The sequence below is a fragment of the Geotrypetes seraphini genome, chromosome 7 (genome assembly GCF_902459505.1).
Source record: "Geotrypetes seraphini chromosome 7, aGeoSer1.1, whole genome shotgun sequence".
NCBI classification, from domain to species: Eukaryota; Metazoa; Chordata; class Amphibia; order Gymnophiona; family Dermophiidae; genus Geotrypetes; species Geotrypetes seraphini.
This window is the reverse complement of record NC_047090.1, coordinates 33,798,305-33,819,077: the sequence shown is the minus strand read 5'-3', so window position 1 is coordinate 33,819,077 and position 20,773 is coordinate 33,798,305. Positions and strand designations below refer to the sequence as shown.

Here is a 20,773-nt window from a genome sequence, read left to right as displayed (position 1 = left end):
AATCATGCTCCAAAAAGCACAGTTACTTACCGTAACAGGTGTTATCCAGGGACAGCAGGCAGATATTCTTGACTGATGGGTGACGGCACCGACGGAGCCCCGGTACGGACAATTTTAGAGTGATTGCACTCTAAGAACTTGGAAAGTTCTAGCAGGCCGCACCGCGCACGCGCGAGTGCCTTCCCGTCCGACGGAGGCGCGCGGTCCCCAGTTAGGATAAGCCAGCTAAGAAGCCAACCCGGGGAGGTGGGTGGGACGCAAGAATATCTGCCTGCTGTCCCTGGATAAAACCTGTTACGGTAAGTAACTGTGCTTTATCCCAGGACAAGCAGGCAGCATATTCTTGACTGATGGGTGACCTCCAAGCTAACAAAAAGAGGGATGGTGGGAAGGTTGGCCATTAGGAAAACAAATTTTGCAAAACAGATTGGCCGAAGTGACCATCCTGTCTGGAGAATGCGTCCAGACAATAGTGAGATGTAAAAGTATGAACTGAGGACCAAGTGGCAGCCTTGCAGATTTCCTCAATAGGAGTGGAACGGAGGAAAGCTACAGATGCTGCCATAGCTCTAATTCTATGGGCCGTGACAGAGCCTTCCAGAGTCAGTCCGGTCTGAACATAACAGAAAGAAATGCACGCTGCGAGCCAATTGGACAGCGTACGTTTAGAAACAGGATGTCCCAATTTATTTGGATCAAAGGACAGAAAGAGTTGAGGGAATGATCTGTGGGGCTTAGTACGGTCTAAGTAGGAAGCTAAAGCCCGCTTACAGTCCAAAGTATGCAAAGCCTGTTCTCCAGAGTGAGAGTGAGGTTTCGGAAAGAAAACAGGCAGAACAATGGATTGGTTGGAATGGAATTCAGAGACAACCTTAGGGAGAAACTTTGGATGTGTACGCAGAACCACCTTGTCATGATGAAAGACGGTAAAGGGTGGGTCTGCTACTAGTGCATGGAGCTCACTGACCCTCCTGGCAGAGGTGAGAGCAATCAGGAAGAGAACCTTCCAAGTGAGAAATTTGAAAGAAGCCGTGGCCAAAGGTTCAAATGGAGGTTTCATTAAGGCTGAAAGAACCAAGTTAAGATCCCAGATCACAGGAGGAGGTTTAAGAGGTGGTTTCACATTGAAAAGTCCTCGCATGAATCTGGAGACCAAGGGATGAGCTGAAAGGAGTTTCCCATGGACTGGCTCATGAAAAGCAGCAATAGCACTGAGGTGGACTCTGATGGAAGTAGACTTGAGACCAGAATCAGACAAAGAAAGAAGGTAATCCAACATGGTCTCCACAGCAAGGGACGTAGGATTATGATGATGAAGAAGACACCAGGAAGAAAACCGTGTCCACTTCTGATGGTAACATTGCAGAGTGGCCGGTTTCCTGGAGGCATCCAGAACAGAACGAACGGGCAGAGATAAAAGAGTATCATTTGAAGTTAGCCCGAGAGATACCAGGCTGTCAGGTGCAGAGACTGGAGGTTGGGATGCAGAAGGGTCTCCTGATGTTGTGTGAGCAGAGAAGGAAATTGTGGAAGTAGAATAGGTTCCCTGGAACTGAGTTGAAGTAGAAGGGAGAACCAATGTTGCCTGGGCCACCGTGGCGCAATCAGAATCATGGTGGCCTGTTCCCTCTGAAGCTTGAACAAGGTCCTGAGCATGAGAGGCAGAGGAGGGAAAGCATACAGGAAGAGATTGGACCAATCCAGGAGAAATGCATCCGCTGCCAGACGGTGTGGAGAGTAGAGTCTGGAGCAGAAGTGGGGCAGCTGATGATTGTGAGGAGCTGCAAAGAGGTCTATCTGAGGAGTGCCCCACTGAGCGAAGATGGACTGCAGAGTAAAAGGATCGAGTGTCCACTCGTGAGGCTGGAGAATTCTGCTGAGCTTGTCCGCTAAGGAATTCTGTTCTCCCTGAATGTAGATAGCTTTTAGGAATAGATGGTGATCTGTGACCCAAGCCCAAATCTTCTGGGCTTCCTGGCACAAGAGGCGAGAGCCCGTCCCACCCTGCTTGTTGATGTAGTACATCGCAACTTGATTGTCTGTGCACAGTAGAAGGACCTGAGGAAAGAGAAGATGCTGGAAGGCCTTGAGAGCATAAAACATCGCTCTGAGTTCCAGGAAGTTGATGTAATGTTTCATTTCCTGGGCTGTCCAAAGTCCTTGAGTTTGGAATTCGTTCAAATGAGCTCCCCAGGCATAAGGGGAGGCGTCGGTGGTGATGACAAGTTGATGAGGAGGTAGATGGAACAAAAGACCTCTGGAGAGATTTGAGGATATCAACCACCATTGTAGAGACTGATGAAGAGAGGATGTCACAGATATGTGTCGTGAGCAAGGATCCGTCGCTTGGGACCACTGGGTCGCTAGGGTCCATTGAGGAGTGCGTAGGTGGAGACGTGCGAAGGGTGTGACATGAACTGTGGAGGCCATGTGACCCAAGAGTATCATCATTTGCTTGGCAGAGATGGAACGTTGATGAAGCACCTGCTGACACAGAGATTGGAGAGTGTGAAGACGGTTGGATGGCAGAAAAGCTCTCATGAGGACTGTCTCCAGCACCGCTCCAATGAATTAAAGTCTCTGAGTGGGGATAATATGAGATTTGGGTAGATTGATCTCGAACCCCAGAAGTTGTAGAAACATGATGGTCTGGTTGGTGGCCTGGAGTACTATCTGATAAGAATTGGCCTTTATCAACCAATCGTCCAGGTAAGAAACACCTGAAGGTGGTGGGAACGAAGAAAGGCGGCCACCACAATCAGACATTTGGTGAACACTCTTGGAGAGGAGGCCAGACCGAAGGGTAGCACCTTGTATTGGTAATGACAATGGTTGATCATGAAGCGGAGGTACTGTCTGGAGGCCAGATTGACCGGTATGTGAGTGTATGCTTCTTTGAGATCTAGGGAACATAGCCAGTCGCCTTGATTGAGAAGAGGATAAAGAGTAGCTAGAGAAAGCATCTTGAATTTCTCTTTTACCAAGCATTTGTTGAGATCGCGAAGATCTAAAATGGGTCTGAGATCTCCTGTCTTTTTGGGAACTAGAAAGTAACGGGAGTAAAATCCCTGCCTCTTTTGATCCAGAGGAACCTCCTCTATGGCGTTCAGAAGAAGGAGGGATTGAACCTCTTGAAGAAGGAGGGAAGACTGAGAAGTGTTCAAAGCAGACTCTCTTGGCAGACTTTGGGCAGGAAGAGTCTGGAAATTGAGAGAGTAGCCGTGGCGGATGATGTTGAGGACCCATTGATCCGAGGTGATGATTTCCCAACGGCTTATGAAATGAGTAAGGCGTCCTCCTATGGGCTGCTGAAGATGGGCAGAAGGAGGGAGACTGGCTATGTCCTGGAGAACCAAGTCAAAAGGGTTGAGTTGATTTCTGTGAAGGGGGAGGTTTCACCTGCTGTTGCTGCTGTGCTGGTCTAGCAGCTTGCCTCTGTTGTTGCCTCTGACGCCTGGGTTGCTGCTGGGTCTGAGGTAAAGGACGAGCCATAAATCTACGTTGATAGGCCGATTGTTGGCGAAAAGGCCTAGTAGGTGGGGTCTTCTTCTTTGTCTTAAGGAGAGTGTCCCATCGAGTCTCATGAGCTGAGAGTTTCTGAGTAGTGGAGTCCATGGATTCTCCAAACAGCTCATCCCCCAAACAAGGTGCATTGGCCAGTCGATCTTGATGATTGACATCGAGTTTTGAAACTCTGAGCCAGGCCAGTCGACGCATAGCTACCGACATAGCCGTGGCCCTAGAGGTCAGCTCAAAGGTGTCATAGATTGATCTGACCATGAACTTGCGCAGTTGTAAGAGCGATGAAGAAGTTTGGCGAAAGGCAGATTTTTTACGGTCAGGGAGATATTTCTCAAAAGATGACAAAGTCTGAATGAGATGCTTAAGGTAAAAAGAAAAATGGAAAGCATAGTTCCCTGATCTATTTGCTAGCATCGCATTTTGATACAACCTCTTGCCAAACTTATCCATGGCCTTACCTTCTCTGCCAGGAGGGACAGAAGCGTATACACTAGCCCCCATGGATTTCTTTAAAGTAGATTCCACCAGTAAGGACTCATGGGGGAGTTGCGGCTTGTCAAAGCCTGGAATAGGTATGACCTTATATAAGGAGTCCAGTTTGCGGGGAGCTCCTGGGATGGTCAAGGGTGTCTCTAGATTTTTGTAAAATGTCTCTCTTAATATGTCATGGAGAGGCAGTTTGAGAAATTCCCTTGGAGGCTGGTCAAAATCCAGAGCATCAAGAAATGCCTTGGATTTTTTGGATTCAGCCTCCAAGGGAATAGAGAGAGATTCACACATCTCTTTGAGAAAAGAGGTAAAAGAAGTTGCATCAGGTTTAGAGGATGGATCCAAAACAGAAGGATCCTCTTCTCCTGATGAACACTCTCCCTCTGAGAGAAGAGGGTCCTCCGAATCGCCCCACAGATCAGGGTCCCGCACTTGAAAACTGCGGTCCCGGGATTCCGGTGTGGAGGGTTCTAGGTGTCGAGTTTTATGCATCGACTTCCCAGACCTCTGTGAAACGGTACCGGGAGATGTTATAGGCTGTGTCGGCGCCGATGTTTGAACAGCCTGGTGTAAGGATCTCAGTTCCGGCGCTAAGACTGGCATAGATACCGAGGAAGTGGTATGCATCGGTACTGACAAGGTAGATGCCGACAAAGGAGGCTGCTCCACTGTCGGTACCGGAGGCTCAGACCGGACCGGGACTGGAAGGCTCGGTGTCAGAAGGGCAGGTAACAGCTGCTGTAGTTGTTCTTTAAGCTGTACTTGCAGGACGGCGGCAATGCGCTCGTCCAGTGAAGGCACGGGTACCGCTTTTTTCTTCTGCGGTACCTTGGGTGCCGCTCTACACTCCGAAGAGGAACCCGATGTCGAGGGGCTTACCTCAATCGGAGCGGAGCGCTTCCGCGGGCGCCTCGAGGTCGGCAGGATTGGGCTCGCTGCCACTGAGACCGGAGGGCGCTCCAGCGGGGAAGGCTTCTTAGCCGGCTTACCTGAAGGGTGCGACGCCGGCGCGGTGTCGACGAGGCAGGTGTGTGGGTCTGTGAGTGAAATTGGTCGAGCGCACCGCTGGCACTTCTTAAACCCGGGTTGAGGGGGCATGAATGTAAAAATCGAAGGCCGAGGCCTAGATGGTGGCAACAGGCCCCGCTGGGGCGAAACCGAAAAAATGAAAGAAAAACGAATTAAGGTGTTTTTTTTTTTTTAAACAAAGAAAATAAAATAAAATGAGGGAAACAATATTTCCCAACGAGTTTACGCGAGTGGGAAGGCGAAAATAGAAAAAAGTTTTCAACAGCCGTTGAAACGTGCGTCTTCTTAGCTCCGCGGAAACTAAGAAACTGGGGACCGCGCGCCTCAGTCGGGCGGGAAGGCATGCGCGGTGCGGCCTGCTAGAACTTTCCAAGTTCTTAGAGTGCAATCACTCTAAAATTGTCCGTACCGGGGCTCCGTCGGTGCCGTCACCCATCAGTCAAGAATATGCTGCCTGCTTGTCCTGGGATAAGTATCCATTTGTGCTAAATTTTTAAATGGATTTGGCTCCTGTTTTACAAAGCTGTATTAAAGGTCTTTATCATGGGCCAGCAAGGTAAATGTTCCAATGCTCATATTCTATGAGCATAGGAGCATTTACCTCGCAAGCCCAAGGTACAAACCTCTACTGCTGGCTTAAACTGGCCTGTGATATCTTGAGAGGCAAGGATACATGGAGTTTCAAAGAATCCTAGGGGCAACAAATTCTTTACTTTTCTCTAAAGCATTTCAAATTACACTGTAATAATCTGCACGTAACATAAGAAATGGAATTACATTATAACTTACATTTAGATTTGAACTCAGCTATACGTGTTCTGTTTTGTTCCACTTCCTTTTCTTTTCCATTTAATTCTTTTGAAAGGTGCTCATTCTGACAGCAAAAGATGTAGATGACAAAAGTTAGCATGAATTTCATAAAACAGGTAAAAGACAAGAAATAGAAAAGCAAAATTAAATTCTCTGCTCGTTCAGAAAACAAACAGAACCATTACAAGTAATATGGGTCAGACTTTAATAGAGGATACAGATGATGATGACAGTTATTTTTTTCTGGATAAAGTTGGTATATTAAAGACAAAGTTTACATGAGTTAGTAAGTAGTTAGAACGGGGAATTATACAGGGTGGTATAATATCAAAGTTATAATAAATGAGGGAGACAAGAAATTAAAGGATGGGGGATTGGCCCCCCCAGGCTAGATTTATTATTCAAACTTGTTACTCTTATTGTATTATTAAAGACAAAAGGGGTCATTTCTGGATTCAGTCTCTGTAGTCTTTTATAAAGCCTGGTCTGAAAACATGTATGGGGTCTCCTTGAATTACAAAGGGGAAGGTTAAATAGATTTTGGCATAGTGGTCTCATATTTGGACCTAACCTAGTTATTTTGTCCAAGCCGATTGAAGAAGAGGTAAATAATCAAGTTAGTAAGTTTTTAGAAGATAATGGACGCATGGATGTGGCACAAGTTGAGTTTAGATTAGGCTGTAGAAAGACATTGCTAGTAGGGATGCTAGATCTGATTTATTGGTTTCTTGATAGCAGGATTTCTATATTGTTGATTACCTTAGATTTGACCTGTGTGTTTGACTTGATGTCAATATGAGTACAGAGGTGTTTAGAGTTGAATACTGGTGGTTCTGTACTAAAGTGGATTGCTTATTTATTTCTTTTTTAATTGACTAGAAATTTTGTATACTTTTTATGATAAATTATTTGATTTGTATGGAAGGAGAAAGGGCATACCTCAGAGGTCCTCATCGTCTTTAACATCTATTTGAAATATTTAGGAATTTTAATTAGATCATCTGGGGTTGATTTATTTATACTGATGTCATTTAGCTATTATGTACTTTGGAGATAGAGAGCTGCACGGGAACAGGGACAGGAATCCCGCGGGACCTGCGGGGATCCTGTGGGTTCCCACTTCCGGTCAAGGGGATCCCTTGGGGATGCTCCCTCTGGTCGTGGGGATCCCATGGGGATGCCCCTCATGGTCTCGGGGATCCCACGAGGTTGGGAGGCAGCTCGAGCCAAATGGCTCGTCTTCTTTTCCTGTCATTTTGCGTCTTCTTTTCATGCCCTTCTGCTCCCAGCACACCACACGTAGCCAACCCGGAAGTCTTCCCCCAATGTCAGAGCTGACATCGGAGGCAAGGATTCGGGTCAGCCACGTGGAGCGAGCAGGGCCCGCTGCCCTGTGAAGAAGTGCAACACTCGGGAGAGGTAAACTCTTGCGGGAGCCTCGGATGTGGACAGAAAAGCAGGGCCCGCTGCCCTGCGAAGAAGTACAGCACTCGGGAGACAGGAGGGGGCAGAAAAGGCAGGGCCCGCTGCCCTGCGAAGAAGTGCAGCACTCGGGAGACAGGAGGGGGCAGAAAAGGCAGGGACCGCTGCCCTGCGAAGAAGTGCAGCTCAGTCAGTCGGGAGAAACAGAGCTGTTTTGTGTTGTGTATTCAGACCCCATATCTGGTAAGTGATCAATTAAATGCATTTTTGGGGGGCTTTCCTTTAGGCTTTGTCCTTTCAAAGTTTATTGCACTTTCTCTGGATTTTTGCTTTTCGGCATTGGACGCGGGGGGGAGGGAGGGAGGGGTTAGCTTTCTTTAGACGGCCCGTTCCGTATTTTCTGTGTGTGTTTTATTGACTTCTGACCATATGTATATCATAGTGTACTGTTATCTATTTTTTTAAGGGGAAATCAGCATTTAATAATTCTTTTTGTTAGTGTGTGTATCAAAGTGCAGGACTACAAGTGCAGAATGAAAATGAGTCAACTGATGGGTCTGAAGTAATAGACAGAAGGTAAACAAAATACAATGTAAAAGGGAGAATTGGGCTGAGTGTGTGAATGAGAGGGAAAGAGAGATGCTGTACACTGGGAATGGAAGAAAGAGGAGAATTTTTGGTCATAGGGAGGAAGTGAGGTACAGATGATAGGGAAGAAAAAAATGAGAGGGAGAAATGTTGTGGTGGAAAGGGGACAGTAGGACAGATTGAAAGGGATGCAAGAGGGAGGAATGTTGGACATAGTGGTGAAGGGAATGACACGGTGCTGGAGAGGGGTGATAGAAGGAGAAATGTTGGGCATGGGGCTGGTGGGTAGGGGTGAAAGATGAGAAAGGGATAAATGCTGGACCATGGTAGGAGGAACTAATGGACAGCAACAGAAGAATTTACAGAAGATGGGAAAGTGGAAAAAAGAAACCGGGACCAACATGATGGAAAAATAAGTCTCCAGACAACAAAGGTAAAAAAACGGAATTTATTGACTAAAATATGTTAGCTTTGGGAAATGTATATAGCAGATGTCTTTGTATTGTGTTCAAAAGAAAAGGAAATGCATTTCTGCTTTTATTTCTACAGTGTTGAAGTACTTGCTGGCCCTTGCTGTGACTGGTGGGGATCCCCAAGCACCGCCAGCAGAGGACCTCCTCTAGAGATGGCCAGAACTCCCCTCTACCAAGCACAGCAGTCACTGGCAGCGTCCATGAGCTACTGAGGGGCCAGCATCTGTGACTCAGGGACGCTACTGCTGCCTGCCAAGCTTGGCAAAAGGGACCCCTGGCCAACTGCAAAGGAAGTCCTCAGCTGACAGCTTGGGGGTTCTCATCAGCTGAGTATTTCTATTTTATATTTACATTAGAGGCTCTGGTAGAAACCCATTTACAAAGTATGTATTCTTCCCAATTAATATTTCCAAATTAATAAAGTATCTTTGCTTATTTGTAAATGGGTCTCCACCAGAGCCTTTAATTAACTATTTCTGAAGTTTATAGGGATGGGCGGGGATGGAAGGATTCCTCGTGGGTATGGGTGGGGCGAAGGGATTCCTCACGGGGACGGGTGGGATTTTGGCGGGGACGGGTGGGATTTCTGTCCCTGCGCAACTCTCTATTTGGAGAGTGATGAGATCTACAATTGGAAGGTACTGTATAATCAATGTCTAAATGTAATACAGGAATAGTTAAGTCATCAATAGTTTGGTAGTAAATCTGTCCAAAACCACAAATTTCCGCTGCTCTCTATATAACCACTAATTCTTTTTATATTTTCCTTTCTTAAACTCTTGTAAACCGTGTCGAGCTCTATCCTTATAGAGAAGATGCAGTATTTAAGCTTAAGGTTTAGTTTAGTTCTTAATTACCTCCAGGATGCATTTTGAAAAATTATCATGGATTGATTCATTTCAGTATCTGGGGGCCATTATTGGATCCAATGCAATTGTACAAAAACAATGTATGAATGTTACTAAACTGTCTTTTCTGTAATTGAGGATGATTAATAATTTAAAACCTAACTTGGATTTAAAAGCAGATGATTAGGCAGGCTTTAGAAACTATTAGTATGGAGCAAATATCTTAAGAGCAGAGAGAACAAAAACAATTTGAAAAAGACTGGAAATTGTTTGGTACAGACTGAAGATATACATAAGCTGTTCAGTTGGTGGATTTATCTGGAAACAAGCAGAAGATGACACACTTGTTGGTGAAGCCCTCAGATTGAGCCTGTGTGTTCCCTAACAATAGTAATCTTGAAAGAAAGAGTGGGGAAGGGACACAATCAACCAACTATGAGAATAAACAATTTATTGAAAGTACAACACATATAGCATATACAAAAATTATATGTACTAAGGCCTAAAAAAGTCTTTAAATCCTGTTTCCTGGACCCCAATATGGTCTGTGTTTCGGCTGAAACAGCCTTCCTCAGGGATGTGTTAATAAAGCCCAGTAGATAGCGCCAATGTAAAAGCTATCAAGCCAAAAGCTGAAAACTCTGAAACATTTGTCAAGGCCTGCCTCTCACATGTAAAACCAAACAAAGATTTGCTGCAAAAAACACTGCTGAAGTCAAGTAGCGCTGTCAGATGCACTATTCCCTCTCCTCCAGCCTCAACAATGGCAGGCCAGCATTCAGAGGCAGCATCTTTAAAACAGAAAGAGCTAGCTGGAAAGACTCCAGCGGGCCAAGCTTCAGGCTTGCAGTCCTCTCTCTTCTCCAGACCAAAACAGCTTCGCAGCTCAGGTAAATTTAAATAATCCCAAACTGCTCCTCTTATTTTCCCTCCAGCTCCCTCTAAGAGCCAGGCCTAAACAAAACAGGCACCGCAGGAACCTGATTTAGGATGTCATACCTCCAAAGCAACCCACTATGCCTCACCTCACACAAAAGGTTTCAGCAAGCTTCATTCCAGGCAGCTTCAACCTTTTTCTCCCTTCCACAGCACTATTACAGATGACTCCTCCAGCTCCCCCACCTCAAATTTCAGTACAGCAAATTCCTTTATGGTCAGACCAACCATCTCACCCATCCACTTCAGGGGCTCTTGCATCTGTACCTTTAGGTTTCCTGCAGGAGCTGGATTGGAATCCATGGACCGCTATCAGTTCCTGTCCACCTCATCCTTCAATCTCCCCAGAGGCATGGTCTGACCCTGAAAATGCAGTCCATACAGACTTTAATCCACCTGCTTCTGCTCAGCCAACAGAGAGCTCAGAGGAATACTCATATGGTAGGCCATCATGATAGACAAATGGGTCTTCAACATTATTTCAAGGGTATCGCCTCAATTCTTGTCCCAAATCCAGATTTTTCAGGCACCTCAACACTCCTCATCATCACATACCACAGCTAGCAGCAGAGCTCTCCTGCTACTGCAGAGCAATGCAATAGAGGAAGTGCTCAAACATCAAAGATATCTAGGTTTCTACTCAAGATTCTTATCCCCAAGAAATGCAAGGCCTACGCCCTATTCTCAACCTCCACATGCTCAATGCCTACCTCAGGAAAGAAGAGTTCAGAATGATCTCACTCCCAACTATACTGTTTCTGTTGAGACCAAACAACTGGCTGGCCGCTCTAGACCTCAAAGATGCTTGCACTCATATCCCTATTCATCCTTCCCACTGGCAATTCTTCTAGTTCAAATTCCTCAACAATCACTAGCAGCACAAGGGTCTACCATTTGGCCTCTCTTCGGCAACACGAGTCTTCATAAAGCAATGTTACTTACCGTAACAGTTGTTATCCAGGGACAGCAGGCAGCTATTCTCACTAGTGGGTGATGTCATCAGACAGAGCCCCGGTACGGACGTCTCACAAGCACGTGTTGCTTGTAGAAACTTAAAGTTTCTAGATGCCCGCACCGCGCATGCGCCGGTGCCTTCCTACCCGGAGATCCGGGCGTGTCTCCTCAGTTCAGGTAGCTAGCCTGAGAAGCCAACCCAGGGGAGGTGGGTGGGACGTGAGAATAGCTGCCTGCTGTCCCTGGATAACAACTGTTACGGTAAGTAACATTGCTTTATCCCAGGACAAGCAGGCAGGTATTCTCACTAGTGGGTGACCTCCAAGCTAACCTCAGTGGGATGGAGGGGGAGTTGGCGACTTAAGAGAATAAATTTTTCAATACTGTTTGGCCAAACTGTCCATCCCGTCTGGAGAGAGTATCCAGACAATAATGTGAGGTGAATGTGTGAACCGAGGACCAGGTGGCAGCCTTACAAATTTCCTCGATTGGTGTTGATCTGAGGAATGCTACTGAGGCTGCCATTGCTCTGACCTTATGGGCTGTGACCTTACAAGGAAGTGATAATCCAGCCTGGGCATAGCAGAAAGAGATGCAAGCCGCCATCCAATTAGAGATGGTGCGCTTTGATACGGGTCTTCCCAACTTATTAGGGTCGAAGGAGACAAAAAGTTGAGGAGTGGTTCTGTGTGGCTTGGTGCGATCCAGGTAGAAAGCCAAGGCACGTTTACAGTCTAGAGTGTGAAGGGCCGATTCTCCGTGGTGAGAATGAGGCTTAGGGAAGAATACTGGAAGTACGATGGATTGGTTGAGATGAAATTCGGAGACCACCTTAGGCAGGAATTTCGGGTGAGTGCGGAGGACCACCTTGTCATGGTGGAATACTGTGAATGGTGGGTCCGCCATCAATGCCTGGAGTTCGCTGACTCTGCGAGCGGACGTAAGGGCTACAAGGAAAAGAACTTTCCAGGTGAGATACTTCAGAGGGGCCCTGTTGAGTGGTTCAAACGGGGGCTTCATGAGGTGGGAAAGGACTACATTGAGGTCCCAAACCACTGGGGGTGGTTTGAGAGGAGGGTTAACATGGAAGAGTCCTTTCATAAATCTGGCGACCACCGGATGGGCCGAGAGGGGTTTCCCTTGTAGAGGCTGGTGGAACGCCGCAATAGCGCTCAGGTGGACTCGTATGGATGTGGACTTGAGCCCAGATTGAGATAGGTGCAGGAGATAGTCCAGCACGGAGGATAAGGAAGCTCGCTGGGGTTCCTTTGACTTAGAAACGCACCATGAGGAGAATCTGGTCCATTTCTGGGAGTAGCATTGACGAGTGGCGGGCTTCCTGGAAGCTTCCAAGACTTCCCTCACTTCTTGTGAGAATTGGTGAGGGGTTACGTTGAGAGGAACCAAGCTGTCAGGTGGAGAGACTGCAGGTTGGGATGAAGTAGTGATCCTTGATGTTGAGTAAGTAGTGAAGGAAACACTGGAAGTGGTACTGGTTCCCTGCTGCTGAGTTGAAGTAGGAGGGAGAACCAAGGTTGTCTGGGCCACCGAGGGGCTATTAGAATCATGGTGGCCCGTTCGAGTTTCAGCTTGACCAGAGTCTTCTGGATCAGCGGGAATGGTGGGAACGCATATAGAAATCGTTTCCCCCAGTTCAGTAGAAAAGCATCTGCCTCGAGGCGATGAGGAGTGTAGATCCTGGAGCAAAACTGAGGCAGTTTGGCGTTGTGGGGAGCCGCAAAGAGGTCTATCTGAGGCGTCCCCCATTGCGTGAAGATTTGGTGAAGGGGGTTGGAATGGAGAGTCCATTCGTGCGGTTGTAGCAGACGGCTTAGTTTGTCTGCTAGGACGTTGTTCTCCCCCTGGATGTATACTGCTCTGAGTAAGGCGTTGTGGCGTACCGCCCAGTCCCAGACTCGTAGAGCTTCCTGGCAAAGGAGGGACGAGCCCGTGCCCCCTTGCTTGTTGATGTAATACATGGCAGCCTGATTGTCTGTGCGAATGAGGATTACCGTGTCGTGAAGTAGGTGTTGGAAAGCTTGGAGCGCATTGAAGATGGCTCTGAGTTCCAATAGATTGATTTGGTGTAGTCTTTCCGCACTGGTCCAGAATCCTTGGGTGCGGAGACCCTCCAGGTGGGCCCCCCATGCGTAATTCGACGAGTCGGTTGTGAGAACTTTCTGATGGGGGGGAGAGTGCATCAGCAAACCTCTGGATAGATTCGAAGAGGTCATCCACCAAAGTAGAGACTGCCGAAGAGCAGGTGTGACTACGATGCGTTTGGATAGTGGATCGGATGTCTGGTTCCACTGTGATGCCAGGGTCCACTGGGGGATCCTGAGGTGGAGTCTGGCAAAGGGTGTCACGTGTACTGTGGAGGCCATATGGCCCAGGAGCACCATCAGTTGTCTCGCCGGTATGGTTTGGTGAGTGATCACCGACTGGCAGAGGTGAAGAAGAGACTCCATGCGTTGCCGGGGCAGGAATGCTCGGAGTCGGGTGGTGTCCAGGACCGCTCCGATGAAGGGGAGGGACTGGGTAGGCTGTAGATGGGACTTGGAGAAGTTGATCTCGAAGCCCAAATTCTGGAGGAAGTAGGTTGTAGCCAAGGCCGCCGAAGTGACCTCTGGGGCTGACGGGGCCTTGATGAGCCAGTCGTCGAGGTATGGAAAGACCTGTAGACCCCTGTCCCTGAGTGCTGCGGCCACTACCACCAGGCACTTTGTGAAGACTCTGGGGGACGAAGATAGGCCGAATGGTAGCACTCGATACTGTAGGTGCAGATTTCCCACCCGAAATCTGAGGAACTTTCGGGAGGCCGGGTGAATGGGGATGTGAGTGTAGGCCTCTTTGAGATCCAGGGAGCATAACCAGTCGTTCTGCTCGAGGAGGGGGTATAGAGAAGCCAAAGTCAACATGCGAAACTTCTCTTTGACCAGGAACTTGTTGAGGGCCCGAAGGTCTAAAATGGGTCGCAGGTCGCCCGTTTTCTTCGGGACGAGGAAGTACCGGGAGTAAAACCCTCGGTTCAATTGGTCTGACGGGACCGTCTCGACCGCCCGAAGCTGGAGTAAGTTTTGGACTTCCTGAAGAAGAAGGGAGGTCTGCGTCGAGCTTGAAGGATACTCTCTTGGAGGATGGTCCGGGGGGACCCGGTGGAATTGAAGGGAGTATCCTTCTCTTATGATGGAGAGGACCCATAGGTCCGTGGTTATGGCCTCCCATCTGTGGTAAAAAAGATGGAGGCGGCCCCCTATGGGAGAGGCCGAGGTTATGCTCCCGGGAGGGGCGTCAAAAGGGCTGGGGAGCCTTAGGTACAGCGGGTGGCTGGACTTTTTGCTGAGACTTCTGGGGGGGTTGTCTCTTCGCAGGCTGTCTCGCCGCGGGCGTTTGTCTGGGCATGTAACGCCGCTGGTAAATCAGGGGTGGCCTGGAAGGTCGAGACTGTTGAGGTTTGGGTTTGGGCCGTAGGATGGATTGAAAGGATTTTTCATGATCCGACAGCTTCTTGGTAACAGTTTCGATAGACTCATCGAACAGGTCGGCTCCAGCACATGGTACGTTGGCGAGTCTGTCCTGTAGGTTGGGATCCATATCGATAGTACGGAGCCATGCCAGGCGACGCATAGCTACCGCGCTTGCGGCGGCGCGTGCCGAGAGTTCGAATGCATCGAAGGAGGATTGCATCAGCTGGAGGCGTAATTGGGAGAGGGAGGCTACCACTTCCTCGAACTCGAATCGAGCTTGGTTGTCTATGAACGGAGTGAACTTGCGGAGTACCGGCAAGAAGAACTCCAGATAGGAAGAGAAAAAGAAGTTGTAGTTTAGCACCCGTGACGCCATCATGGAGTTTTGGTAGAATTTTCTACCAAATTTGTCCATCGTTCTTCCCTCTCGGCCCGGCGGTACAGAAGCGTAGACCTGGGAGGGATGAGAGCGTTTGAGGGAGGACTCGACCAATAGGGATTGGTGGGAGAGTTGGGGGCCCTCGAACCCTTTATGGTGCACGATGCGGTATCGAGCATCGAGTTTGCTGGGGATCGCCGGTATGGAATACGGCGTTTCGAAGCACTGCATGAAGGTCTGGTCCAGTAATTTATGCAAGGGGAGCCGGAGCGACTCCGTTGGAGGGTTAGGTAAGTGCATGGTGTCCAGATACTCTTTGGAGTATCTGGAGCCCGTGTCAAGGGTCACGTCCATATCATCCGCCATTTGTCGGAGGAATGATGAGAAGGACAATTGTTCCGCCAGCGTCGGTCTGTGGGACGGGCTGGAGGAGGATGAGGCCTCCAGGTCTGTGGACATCGGGGAGTGACAAGGAGAATCGGGTACCGGTGTCTCCTCGTACTCCGGGCCCCTCGGAGGGGACGCCTCTGTTGAGGAGTATCCCCTACGTTGCAGTTTTTTCTGCGGTGACACCTCCGAATGGCGTGAGGAGTGCCAGGATGAGTGTCTCGATCGGTGCCCGTCTCGGTGGCGGGACGGGGATCGGGATCGTCTGTGCATCGCATGGTCTCCCGAGGCCCCCAAGTGGATAGGGCTGGAAGCGGTGGATCGCAACTGGGTTTGCGATGCGGATTCTTGCGATGCTACCCAAGTCTGGTAAGGAGTGCGGAAGAACTCTTCCTGACTATGCCCAGGGCTTCGAGTATCGAGCGGGGGTCTGGTCCCATGTTGGCGCGGAGGCGTAATGGGTTCTAATGGCGGCATATCGGTAAGCGAGGTTTGCCGCGTGGGCATCGCCGCCCTCCCCCGTTCGTCCTCGTCGGTTGTCGAGGTCGAACGGTGTGGGGGAGGGGGAGGGGGCGGACCGCCCCTTTGGGTCGGTACCGGGAGGTCACCCTGTATGGCAGCGATGAGCCCGGGTCCGATGGTCTGCATGAGCTCAACGAATTGAGCTTCTAGCACGGACCGTAGCGAAGCCGATAGGGAGGGATCCGCACCGAAAGGGGGTCCTCCTGCACGGACATCGCGCTCCTTCGAGGTCGAGTGCTTCTGCTTAGCAGCTTTCGGCACTTTGATGACCATTGGTGGCACTGTGGAAGGAAGAGGTACCTGAACCGAGGAGACCGGGGCAGGCACCGACGTCGAGCTCGTGGATGGTGTCGGGGCGAGCGATGCCGGTTTCACCACACTCGATGCAGGGGTGGTCGATGCCGGTTTCGCCCGAACCGGGGAGGTATCAGATGAAGTGGAGGCTGTGGGATCCTTAGCTGCGTCCATCTTGAACATCGATTCCCACAATAGGCAACGCCGCTTGAAAGAGCGTGCCGTAAGGGTAGAGCAAGGCCCGCACGATTTCGGGATGTGGTCAGGGCCCAAACACTGCAAACAGCGCCAGTGAGGGTCCGTGAGTGAAATCGCGCGTTGGCACTTGCTGCACTTTTTAAACCCGGTGGTTGGCCGGGACATAGGCCGGAAAATCTCCGCCGCGAGGTCGAAGCCAGTGGGCCTGAGCCACGTGGCCGGCCCGTTCGACCCGCCGGAGGAAATAATCTTCTTTTTTTTTTTTTTTACGAAAATAAAAGAACTGTTAACTGTAATTAAAAGAAAGGCGAAAACGCGGACAAGGAAGGCAAATTTAACTGAATTCAGCTAGCGCATGATGAAGTTGAACTTCTCAGCTCCGCGGAAAAGAAAGAACTGAGGAGACACGCCCGGATCTCCGGGTAGGAAGGCACCGGCGCATGCGCGGTGCGGGCATCTAGAAACTTTAAGTTTCTACAAGCAACACGTGCTTGTGAGACGTCCGTACCGGGGCTCTGTCTGATGACATCACCCACTAGTGAGAATACCTGCCTGCTTGTCCTGGGATAAAGTGCCTAACAATAGTGGCAGCAAATTTGTGCAAGCATCACTTTATTTTACTCCTCCTCCTATTATTTCTAGAGCACTACCAGACGTATGCAGAGCTGTACATAGTCATGAAGGAGACTGTAAGCTCATTTGAACAGACTATTGAATCAATCCAGACAGATGAACAGGATACCAGGGTAGGGGTTACAGTTAGTGGAGAAAGGTTAAATTGCTGGCTAGGGTGATAAGCAGAGGGACAAGGTTATGTGATGAAGGCAATCTCAAAAAGGTGGGTTTTCAGTTTATTTTTGAATAAGGGAAGGGGCTTGATGCACGGACTCAAGTAGTCTATTCCAGGCATATGAGATAGCGAGGTGAAAGGAACAAAGTCTGTAATTGGCAGGGGAGGAGAAGGGTTCAGATAAAAGTAACTTATCTGAGGAACAGAGTTCTTGGGGAGGCATATAAGAAGAGACAAGAGAGGAGATATGCTGATGGGCTGCAGAATGAACACATTTGTATGTTAGTAATATTAGTTTGAATTGTATGCGAAGGCAAATAGGGAGCCAGTGATTTGAGGTGAGGGGTAATATGAGTGTAGCGAGATTGGAAGAAGATGAGTCATGCAGCAGAGTTTTGCAGAGATTGCAGGAGGGGAGAGGTAGCTCAGCGGGAGACCTGTTAGAAGTACATTGCAGTAGTCCAGGTGTTAGGTTACAAGGGACTGGGAGGTGGACAAGAGTCCAGGTATTATGCTCAGAGGAAAGGGTGAATTTTGGTGATGTTGTAGAGACAGACGCGACAGGCTTTAGCAGTCTGTTGGATGTGAATAGAAAATGAGAGGTCGGAGTCAAAGACAATTCCAAGGTTAGGGGCAGAGGAGACAGGAACGATAACAGTATTATTTACAGAGAATGGAGGAAGAAGAGAGGAGGGTTTAGGAGGAAAGAGGAGCAGCTCAGTCTTGGACATGTTTAGTTTCGGGTGGTGGCTGGACATCCAGGCAGCAATGTTAGACAAATAGGCAAAGACTTTTTCTTGGATTTTTGGTGAAATCTTGGGTGTGGATAGGTAGATTTGGGAATCATCAGCATATAGGTGATACTGGGATCCATTGGAAGAAATCAGGGTAGCAAGAGAAGAGGTGTAGAGGGAAAAGAGAAGAGGTCCTAAGACAGAACCTTGGGGTACACCAGTTGCTAACGGGATAGCAGCCAAGGACGATCCACCAGTGCATACACTAAAGATGCAATGGGAGAAGTAGGAGGCACAAAGTCATGGAATCCAAGCAAAGACAGTGTATCAAGGAGTACGTAGTGATTAACAGTATCAGTAGCAGCAGACCAGGTCAAGAAGGATGAAGATTGAGTAAAGGCCCTTGGATCAGACCAGGAGCAGGTCACTGCAAACTTTGGTAAGAGCAGTCTCTGTGGCATGCATGACATCATCACGTTGACGTCTGGTACCTTTACTCTCAAAATCCAAACAAGCCTACAAAGAAAAAAAAAGTTATGCATCTAATTTTTACCTTCTTGTGTAGAAAGTGATGACATGCAAATATTAGGCATGTAAAACTTGTGTGCAAATCGGGGGAAGCCTGTTGGATGCATATGCACAAATGTTTTGTGGTAAGTGCTGCTTCTTGTGTGCGTGTCCAGAGAAAACAAAAAAAATGTCAGCATCCATTGGCAGCTGTTTTTTCTGTGCAGAAATTATTCGTCCCTACCCAAAACATGTACACACGAGCCCTTAACTCCCCAATTGTCTTTTAAAGTTGCAGACGCTTAATTTGAGCACTGACAAAAAAAAGGCAAATTTGTTTTTAAAATCTTCAGAACAGGTATTAAATGTTCTTAATTCAACTCTTCTACATTGCCCTGAACCTGGCAAGAAATTTTGTGTGTTGTGCATACATCAAAAGGCACTGTTTCCTTCTGTGAATTCAGGAGGATTACTTAATTGCCTTATTACTATATATTTTAGTGCAATGTGCCATCATGTCTTCTGCACAAGTTAGCATCCATGCTCAACCCCCCTCTAATGTACAACTATAACCCAATGTAAACCACATACAGTTATGCTTGTGGTAGCTTTGTGCAGCTGTTTGCATTGCCCCCCCCCCCCCCCCGTGCTTTCCCATCTTATTGAAAAATGCTAATTAACTTTTCCCAATCTTAATACACATGTGGATTTGGGGGGGGGATTTTTTGTTTTTCCATTAAGAATATATAGATGATTGTCGTATGATATTATTTTCATGTGGTATATATTAGTTGTATATGAATTTGGGAGGGGGGTGAGGGTTAAATCTTCTTGGTGTATGTTATTGAAAATTTTCAAGTGATGTATTATATTTGGTTGATATTTACTGTACACTTGATGTAAGTTTAAAAATGAATAAAGAAATTAAAAAAAAAAAAAGAAAAATGCTAATTAAGTGTTAGTTATCAACCTTAGAAATACCTCACCTCTGATCTGAGAGAAGCTAGTTCAGTTCTCAACTGCTCAATAAAACTTCCTACTGCATCTAACTGAAGCTGTTCTGCTTCTGAAGTGGACAATTTTATAGAGGGAAACTCACTCATAGGCCACTTGCCCAAAGTCTGAGCATACAATGGTTCTGAAAACAAAATCTCATTGTTTACTGCTTCAGCAAGTGTTTCGCTCTTGAAGACCTGATTGCAGATGTCATTAGAATGTATATTTTCAGAAATTACTTTACATCCTTCCAATTCCTGGAATGTGCGATGCGCTGAATGCAGAGATTCAGGAACAGAGATTGAGTGCTTGCTTGCTTTCTTAGAACCAGGCTCTGATTTGATTTTCTGAGATTTTTGCAACACAACTGATTGTGGAATCTCTCTCTTCAACTGAACTGCAGAATCTTGGTTTACTGGAACGTCACCTTTACTAGTTTGGGAAATTTCTCTGTTTTTACTTGGACGGCCAGATTCCAATTCTTGGCTACTTCGACGCGTGAAGAAATGATCTCCTGAAGTCTGCTGCATGTTCAAGTCCTTTATCTGCTTCGCAGGGAGTGACACTAGATCAGCTCTTACTTTTGACCTCTGACCACCGACTGAATCTACAGCCTGTAGCTCTTTTGACTTAAATATTTCTTTAAAGTAAACGGCATCTACTCTTCCACTTGTATTTTCTGCTGTCATACTGGTAGCTTGTGTAGAATCTAACTGAACTATAGAAATTTTTTCACTCTTATCAGGTTCTTCTAAGCCTTTGGTAAGCATTTCAGAACATCTTGAGATGGTCTTCGCTGACATTTTTCTTAAAAATTTACTCTCATCTGATTCTATATCATCTAGCTGTGATCTTCTAACTGGTGTTTCCATCTTACTTGTATGTATAACCTGTATTTATAGAATAGTAACAGTTAGGGTTATAAGTATCTTTGCATGCAAACATAGCACAATGTTGTCTGGCTTATTTAGATAGTTGTCTTTCAATACTATACCAAAAACTAATTAATGATTTGGGTCTAGAAAGTAAACATTAAATTATGTACTTGTGGAGTTCCTCTTTTAAGACTATTAATTCATGTAGAAGCCAAAGGCAGCATGGATCTGGGCAGTATGACCAACAGATGTTTTTTACCACAGTTTTAATTTAATAAAAAACAGTTGGAATAAGTTTCTGTTAGTTCAATTACATAAGTGGAAATAAAAACTGACAAAGCAAATTCTACACTCCATATTCCAGAAACCTCCATGCAAAATATAAAACAAAAATTATGGATTGAACAGTCAGTATTTCTGCAAAAAAAGAACCGTAGAGGAAATGGATCACTCTTTAAGCACTGCTTAAAGAGTACGTTTTCTGATACGCTAATTCCCCTGCTGTCTACTAAGAAGAAACTCTTACACAGTGGTGGGCTTTCCTTCTCAACAA

At 47.3% G+C, this 20,773-nt stretch overlaps 1 protein-coding gene across 3 annotated transcripts in view; it reads right to left on the bottom strand.

The window, feature by feature from the left end:
- CEP290 (centrosomal protein 290) overlaps positions 1-20,773 on the bottom strand; it is a 283,184-nt gene that overhangs the window by 190,289 nt on the left and 72,122 nt on the right. For all 3 annotated transcript variants that reach the window (XM_033953471.1, XM_033953470.1, XM_033953472.1), the window contains exon 18: positions 5,830-5,914. In XM_033953471.1, coding sequence (XP_033809362.1) covers positions 5,830-5,914 — 85 coding nt within the window. The remainder of the gene's footprint in view (positions 1-5,829; positions 5,915-20,773) is intronic.